The sequence below is a fragment of the Galeopterus variegatus genome, unplaced genomic scaffold (genome assembly GCF_000696425.1).
Source record: "Galeopterus variegatus unplaced genomic scaffold, G_variegatus-3.0.2 Scaffold180, whole genome shotgun sequence".
Classification (NCBI taxonomy): Eukaryota; Metazoa; Chordata; class Mammalia; order Dermoptera; family Cynocephalidae; genus Galeopterus; species Galeopterus variegatus.
In genome coordinates this window covers 887,400-895,262 of record NW_007726291.1, presented here as the reverse complement: position 1 = coordinate 895,262, position 7,863 = coordinate 887,400, and the positions used below count along the sequence as shown (strand labels likewise).

At 49.7% G+C, this 7,863-nt stretch overlaps 1 protein-coding gene across 1 annotated transcript in view; it reads right to left on the bottom strand.

Moving 5' to 3' along the window:
* UCMA (upper zone of growth plate and cartilage matrix associated) overlaps window positions 1-6,312 on the bottom strand; it is a 13,834-nt gene extending 7,522 nt beyond the window's left edge. The window contains exons 1-3 of the mRNA XM_008564075.1: window positions 6,185-6,312; window positions 5,747-5,812; window positions 5,517-5,612 (exon numbers count right to left, since the gene is read on the bottom strand). Of these exons, the coding sequence (XP_008562297.1) occupies window positions 5,517-5,612; window positions 5,747-5,812; window positions 6,185-6,242 (220 nt within the window). The 5' untranslated portion in view covers window positions 6,243-6,312. The remainder of the gene's footprint in view (window positions 1-5,516; window positions 5,613-5,746; window positions 5,813-6,184) is intronic.
* Window positions 6,313-7,863: the final 1,551 nt, after the last annotated feature.

Genomic DNA, 7,863 nt, shown 5'->3' with positions numbered 1-7,863 from the left:
AGGGAGGAGCGGGAGGAGGGAGGAAGGTTTTGGTAATGGGCAACAATAATCAACCACATTGTATATCGACAAAATAAAATTTTTTTTATAAAAGTGAGTTTGAAATCCACCTAGCGCAACCCTCCCAGAGCTAAGACACTAGTTTGGGTGCTTAGGCAGAGAACACAGACCACCACAGTGATCCCTGAGTGGGAGGAGAGAGGGAAAGACATTTTATATCCATACAGTCAGCAGGTATTTTCCATCCCCACAGTCCCCGAGCCAATGGTGACACAGGTATTCTATCCTCTTCTGCACCTTCTCCAGTTCTGCATAGCCATCTGTGTGACTCTCTCCCTTCTTTTCCAGGCTCCCATGGACATAAATTGAAAGTAGAGCTTCTTTTACCTCCCTCCTCCCATTTAAATTTGGGAAAAAGACGTGGCGGCAAATTGTGTGATTTCTCCGCACAGCTCCACTCCCCAGAGGACGTGGGCACAGAGCTCTTNAAAAAAAAATTTAATGGTGTATCCAAGTACAGTATACCAGGCCACTTAGAAACTAGGAATCTCATGATTGGAAATGAATTCCATAAAGGAAAAATCCAATGTAAAGTGAATCTCACATTAATTAATACCTTCAAGTCCATTCAACATTTTTGGATACCTGTCAAGGCCAGCATGTGGGCTAAATCCCTCCACTGAAGAGGTCTATTGTCCAGATAAGGATGAAAATATAAAAACAAGCTTCAAGCTGGCTGGTTAGCTCAATTGGTTAGAGCACAGCCTTGTAACACCAAGGTCAGGGGTTCGGGTCCCCATACCGGCCAGCTGCTAAAGAAAAGGTTTTATCCTCACTGCTGGAATAAAAGTCTGTGAGACCTGTGGTTGTTTGGAGGCAATTATTCAAAGCTCTCTACTTTCAAGGTATTTCTTCTAACATGGGCTTTAACTAGAAAATTCCATAAGGGTGGGTAGGTCTCACCTGGTGCGGGAAGAACTGGTCCCTCAGAAAGCCTCCTGCTCCTATGGTGAGACTTACATCAGAGGGGAATACTGAGGTGTGCTGTTGTCCCTGCCAGCTCTGATGTGCAAGAGGAAGTGGGGGTGATGAGGGAGGCCGAGAAACTGAGGAAAGCCGTGGTCCCCGCCCCCACCCCACATTACAGGGGTGTGGGGAGAAACAACAAAAAGAATTTCTTTGCAAAATGGTGATATTGGAAACCATCTCAAACCCTTCTTAGAAGTAAGGAGCCTACATTAAGAAGTAAGTTATATAAATACTAGTTATTTCTATTATATTTGTATTATTTAATTGAACTCAGGTTAAAAATCAAGTGATCTGTGAGTTGATCTTAGTGAGGATTCCTTAGGTAGGTCCCATGTTCCTTCCATACGTCTGCCCTTACCTGTTTAGTTGCAGGAAACTTTAGGCTGGTGGAAGGAGCTGGGAGTCCAATCCGTCCCCACGCCCACCCCTCGCCCCACAGCCACACATTTCTCAGGAAGGATTCAGGCTCAGAGAGGTGCAGCAACCTAGTGGAGGTCACACAGCTGGCTGGGGCAGAGCTGGGGCTGGAGTTCGGAGCACCAGGCTCCCATACTTCACTACTGGCCAGAGCACACACACATGGCAGCACGCCCTTCCCACCCACCAGAAGCCCTGGTGTTGCTCCAGATACCAGAAAGCTGCTGTGGAGGGAGGGGAGCTTAGGCTTCAGGAAGCAGGTCCTTAATGAGCTCTCCTATGGACTCAGGAAAAGAAACAATCTTTTCGAGTTGCCACAAATTGGGCTTTTGATGTAGCAATGAATAAAAGCAATTAACTTTCAAGACAAGATGGTTTTTTTGTTTGTTTGTTTGTTTGTTTGTTTTTTTGGCAGCTGGCCAGTGTAGAGATCCAAACCCGTGACCTTGGTGTTATAGCATCACGCTCTAACCAAGCTAACCCACCAGCCCTAAGATGGTATTTTTGTACTGAGCATTATCCTCTGCTTGCATACGCCCCTTCTCAGGAACATGCATTCATAGGTTTTCTTTGTATACTAAAGTGACCTGTGCTTTTATCCCAGAAGCTTAGAGATGTCAGATGTCTGTCTCCTGGTTCCAAATTCAAGTTTACAGAAGGGTCGCCTGCTCTTTACGCCACTGAAGGCTCTCTGGGCACTGTGACAGCAGTTGCATTCACATGCACTCCTGGGTACCCACCAGGCTGTCCTGGCCACCCCTCCCCCCCAGAACTGCAGACAGGTGAGGGGCCTCAGACTTCATCCTGCAGCTTATTGTCCTGAGTCAGCTTAAGGGGATGGAAGATATTTGCCCGTCCTAGAACCATGCCTGTTTCCCTGTGGAAGTCTGCCAGAAGGTTGCTTTTCTGATTTCAATCAAAACACCCTCCATCACAGCTGTTTAGTGTTGCTTGATATTGGCCAACTTTTAAATCCCAAGTTGCATGAGGCCTGGAGATTTCCCTAGTATGGTTATAGTAATCCAATTGTTTTTTAAAAAGGAATTTTCTCTCCAAGCATTCCCATCTCTGTTCTTTCCCATCGTCTGAAAATAGTCTGTTATTTTCACTGACCAGGTCGCCTTGCTGAGTGTGCCGAGCAGCACAAAGACTTTATTCATACAAACACACAAGGAAAGAATCAAGCCTTACAGTTGGTCAGGACAGAGTCTTGGAAAATTGAGTTCTGGGGGAGAAAATTCAGTTGCCTTCCAGGGTCTGCAGGTCAAGGACGTGAGGGCCCCCACCGAGAACCACCGGGCCTACAGAAACCATGCAGGAGACACGCTTGCCCACATGCACAGGAAATTAAAACTGAAGAACTCTGCTGGCTGAATGCAGCTTTCAGGGGCTTATAAATAAGGAAATTAGTAACAGGGAGAGGAAGCTGCTGAGGCCACTTAGCAGCAGAGCTGTCACCAAACCCACGCTTTTCAGTGCCCAGTCCCCCGTGCTCATGCCCTGGGCACAGTGCTGTTGCTCTTGCATAAACAGTAGGCTGTGCCAGTACCCCGAAAAACATGCTCTGCCGTGCTGTGTTCCCTCTAGATCAGAACACAGACGCCCCCTTTACATTTTTCACTTTCCGAAATTGGGATGTGTCATAACTCTCAGGTGCTCCTCATGTGGCACGTTCCTTCTGTCCCTTACCCTAACGACGTATTCAACCCAACATGTGACCTACGATCAAGGAAGTATGGCATAATTTCTACTTCACAGCTGAGGTCACTTTGATCGCCAAGAGCTTTTAAGTTGAACCCTGGGTCCCCGCGGCATCCTGCCACACCTGCTCACAAGGAACTGGAGTGTGAGCAGGAGGTGGGCTGCCCAGCANACAGGTGAGGGGCCTCAGACTTCATCCTGCAGCTTATTGTCCTGAGTCAGCTTAAGGGGATAGAAGATATTTGCCCGTCCTAGAACCATGCCTGTTTCCCTCTGGAAGTCTGCCAGAAGGTTGCTATTCTGATTTCAATCAAAACACCCTCCATCACAGCTGTTTAGTGTTGCTTGATATTGGCCAACTTTTAAATCCCAAGTTGCGTGAGGCCTGGAGATTTCCCTAGTATGGTTATAGTAATCCAATTGTTTTTTAAAAAGAAATTTTCTCTCCAAGCATTCCCATCTCTGTTCTTTCCCATCGTTTGAAAATAGTCTGTTATTTTCACTGACCAGGTCACCTTGCTGAGTGTGCCGAGCAGCACAAAGACTTTATTCATACAAACACACAAGGAAAGAATCAAGCCTTACAGTTGGTCAGGACAGAGTCTTGGAAAATCGAGTTCTGGGGGAGAAAATTCAGTTGCCTTCCAGGGTCTGCAGGTCAAGGACGTGAGGGTCCCCCACCGAGGACCACCGGGCCTACAGAAACCATGCAGGAGACACGCTTGCCCACATGCACTGGAAATTAAAACTGAAGAACTCTGCTGGCTGAACGCAGCTCTTTTAGGGGCTTATAAATAAGGAAATTAGTAGCAGGGAGAGGAAGCTGCTGAGGCCACTTAGCAGCAGAGCTGTCACCAAACCCACACTTTTCAGTGCCCAGTCCCCCGTGCTCATGCCCTGGGCGCAGTGCTGTTGCTCTTGCATAAACAGTAGGCTGTGCCAGTACCCCGAAAAACATGCTCTGCCGTGCTGTGTTCCCTCTAGACCAGAACATAGACGCCCCCTTTACATTTTTCACTTTCCGAAATTGGGATGTGTCATAACTCTCAGGTGCTCCTGATGTGGCACATTCCTTCTGTCCCTTACCCTAATAACGTATTCAACCCAACATGTGACCTACGATCAAGGAAGTATGGCATAATTTCTACTTCACAGCTGAGGTCACTTTGATCGCCAAGAGCTTAAGTTGAACACTGGGTCCCCGCTGCATCCTGCCACACCTGCTCACAAGGAACTGGAGTGTGAGCAGGAGGTGGGCTGCCCAGCANACAGGTGAGGGGCCTCAGACTTCATCCTGCAGCTTATTGTCCTGAGTCAGCTTAAGGGGATGGAAGATATTTGCCCGTCCTAGAACCATGCCTGTTTCCCTGTGGAAGTCTGCCAGAAGGTTGCTTTTCTGATTTCAATCAAAACACCCTCCATCACAGCTGTTTAGTGTTGCTTGATATTGGCCAACTTTTAAATCCCAAGTTGCATGAGGCCTGGAGATTTCCCTAGTATGGTTATAGTAATCCAATTGTTTTTTAAAAAGGAATTTTCTCTCCAAGCATTCCCATCTCTGTTCTTTCCCATCGTCTGAAAATAGTCTGTTATTTTCACTGACCAGGTCGCCTTGCTGAGTGTGCCGAGCAGCACAAAGACTTTATTCATACAAACACACAAGGAAAGAATCAAGCCTTACAGTTGGTCAGGACAGAGTCTTGGAAAATTGAGTTCTGGGGGAGAAAATTCAGTTGCCTTCCAGGGTCTGCAGGTCAAGGACGTGAGGGCCCCCACCGAGAACCACCGGGCCTACAGAAACCATGCAGGAGACACGCTTGCCCACATGCACAGGAAATTAAAACTGAAGAACTCTGCTGGCTGAATGCAGCTTTCAGGGGCTTATAAATAAGGAAATTAGTAACAGGGAGAGGAAGCTGCTGAGGCCACTTAGCAGCAGAGCTGTCACCAAACCCACGCTTTTCAGTGCCCAGTCCCCCGTGCTCATGCCCTGGGCACAGTGCTGTTGCTCTTGCATAAACAGTAGGCTGTGCCAGTACCCCGAAAAACATGCTCTGCCGTGCTGTGTTCCCTCTAGATCAGAACACAGACGCCCCCTTTACATTTTTCACTTTCCGAAATTGGGATGTGTCATAACTCTCAGGTGCTCCTCATGTGGCACGTTCCTTCTGTCCCTTACCCTAACGACGTATTCAACCCAACATGTGACCTACGATCAAGGAAGTATGGCATAATTTCTACTTCACAGCTGAGGTCACTTTGATCGCCAAGAGCTTTTAAGTTGAACCCTGGGTCCCCGCGGCATCCTGCCACACCTGCTCACAAGGAACTGGAGTGTGAGCAGGAGGTGGGCTGCCCAGCATCCTTACCGTTGACCTCATCTCGGGATTTGGGGGACCGCTGGCTGCGCTTCTTGAGGAAATTTGAGGCATCTGATTCTTGCATGAAAATCTCCTGTTTCACACCTGAAACCCGAGAGAGGTGAGAGAGGACCGTCACAGCTGGCATGGGGATGCCAGGGCTGCCTCAGGAGTGGGCTCCACTTGCCTCGGGAGTGGGCAGCACCTGCTCTGCACCAGGGGGTGGCCCTTGCACTCACCTTCCTGGTCCTCTGCTCCTGCTGTCTGTCTGGTGCCCACCGATGCACCGGTCCCCTCCCGCAGCACTGTGGGACAAGGCACAAAGTGAAGGCTGCAGCCTCGGGGGGAGCCCAGACCCCAATCTGGGCCTTGACAGTCCTTTCTAGGCTTAGTGGCCTGCCAGTCCCTGGTGGGGGGCCCTCAGTCCCTCACATACCAGTCATGGAACCCATCTCTCCAGGAACCCACTAAGCTGGGTTTTTTTCTATATTTTTCTTTCTTTTTTTTTCTGTGTTACATTGTGTCTTGCACACACACACACACACACACACACAAATCCCTAGCATGGCCATCTTAATAATAAGCACACCCCTTTCTACCTGTGCCACCTGAGCAGACTTACGTGTGTAGAGTGAGCCTTAACTGACATGGTCTCCCCTTGACCCTCTCATACTCACAGGACAGGAGCACCACGGCTGAGAGGCAGGACAAGAGGAGGACCTGTCTCCAAGTCATCTTCGTAGAGGCTGAGGCTCCCTCCAGGAACCACAGGGCAGAAGAGGCGTTCTGTGGCCCCCGGTGCTGCTGCCCACCAGGGTCCTCACTCCTGAGTCAGGCAGGCCAGGCAGGAGGGGACAGGGAGGGAAAGGAGAGGCAGGAGGCCAGGACGCCACTGTGGGAGGGGGCAGGGGGCGGGGTCCTGGCTGCAGCTTCCATTGGCTGCCCCTGGTCTGAGCACCGGAGATGTTTTTGGCACTTGGCAAACGTCTACAGAAGCAGAGCTTGTAGTCGGCCTCGGCCAGGACAGTTTTGAAGCAGCCTTTCCGACATCTGCACCCAAGGAGTATCTGTTGAGAATCCTTTGCCTAAGAGTTGGGATTCCAGAGACCAAGGGTATGTTTCAAAGAGCTCCTTGCACCTGCTCCCGAGAGGTCAGCATGTTAGTGCCCAAGGCTGAAGCATGGGGGGTGGGGGGTTGGGAAAGGGGGATCAGCAAGTGATATTGGATTCAATTCTTGGGAAGGAAGGGACCACAATGACTGGAATATCCATCCTGGTGATGCTCACAAGGACAGGTGGGCCCTTCTGACAGCAACCAGAGCACCTCCTACCTTAGCACATTGTCCCCACCCAATGCTCACTGCTAAGAAAGACACGGAACCCAGAGCCTGTGGACCCCGAGGAGGACGGTCCATCAACCTTCCACTGCCAGAGAGAGAAGAGCCAAGTATCTGAACAGCACCACAGCTAATCCTGCTTCTCTAGGAGACACATAATACCCCATGCAGGGGAGGAGATGGGTTCCTAGAAATGGGAATGCTAATAACATCAGCTCTATGGGGCCAGCAGAGCACAGTCCCGTTGGCAACATGCTCCTGACGTTGTCCTTTATTAGAAACCATCATCAGCACTTTGTTACCAGCTGAAGAGCTGCCCTCTGGGCATTGTTTAAAATTTTTCTATTGGTGACTTCTATGGCTTCAATGTCCCCCCAGGTTTATGCTGGAACTTAACTCGCAATATGGTGATGGAAAATGGGGCCTTTAAGGGGTGATTGGATCTTGAGGACTGTGCCCTCACAAATGGACTGATCCATTCATGGAGTAAGGGGTTGATGGTTTAATGCATGGTCACAGGCATGGTTCTGATGGCTTTATAAGGAGAGCTTGTGAGCAGGTCGGCTCGATTGCTCTTGTGATTCTCATCATGTGATACCCTACATTGCACACCCCCACCTGGCTCCCTCCCATGAGACCTGCTCACTAACATCCTGCACAGACTTGGCCATTGGGCAGGGAAAGCATGTGAGTGGCAGAAAAATAACTGTGGCAGAGTAAACGGGGTGGTGTCCAGTGGAGGACAACATGGCCATGGCTGTGCTGACTCTCTGTGGGCTCCCCGTGGACACTCGCTGGCCTGCACTTAATGGGGGTGGGGGCTCTGCATGGCTGACCCAGGAGGAGCAACACACACGAGGACACATCAGCAAGGATCCATCCATCAGATTAACTAGATGTCACTAGGACAGAGCAGGGCCATTGGGCGATTTGGTGGGACTCCTGGGTGAGAAAGTGGGAGTGCAAAACACCATGACGTGCTTGACACCCTCAGTCCACCTCTGCTTTTTTTAGTTCCA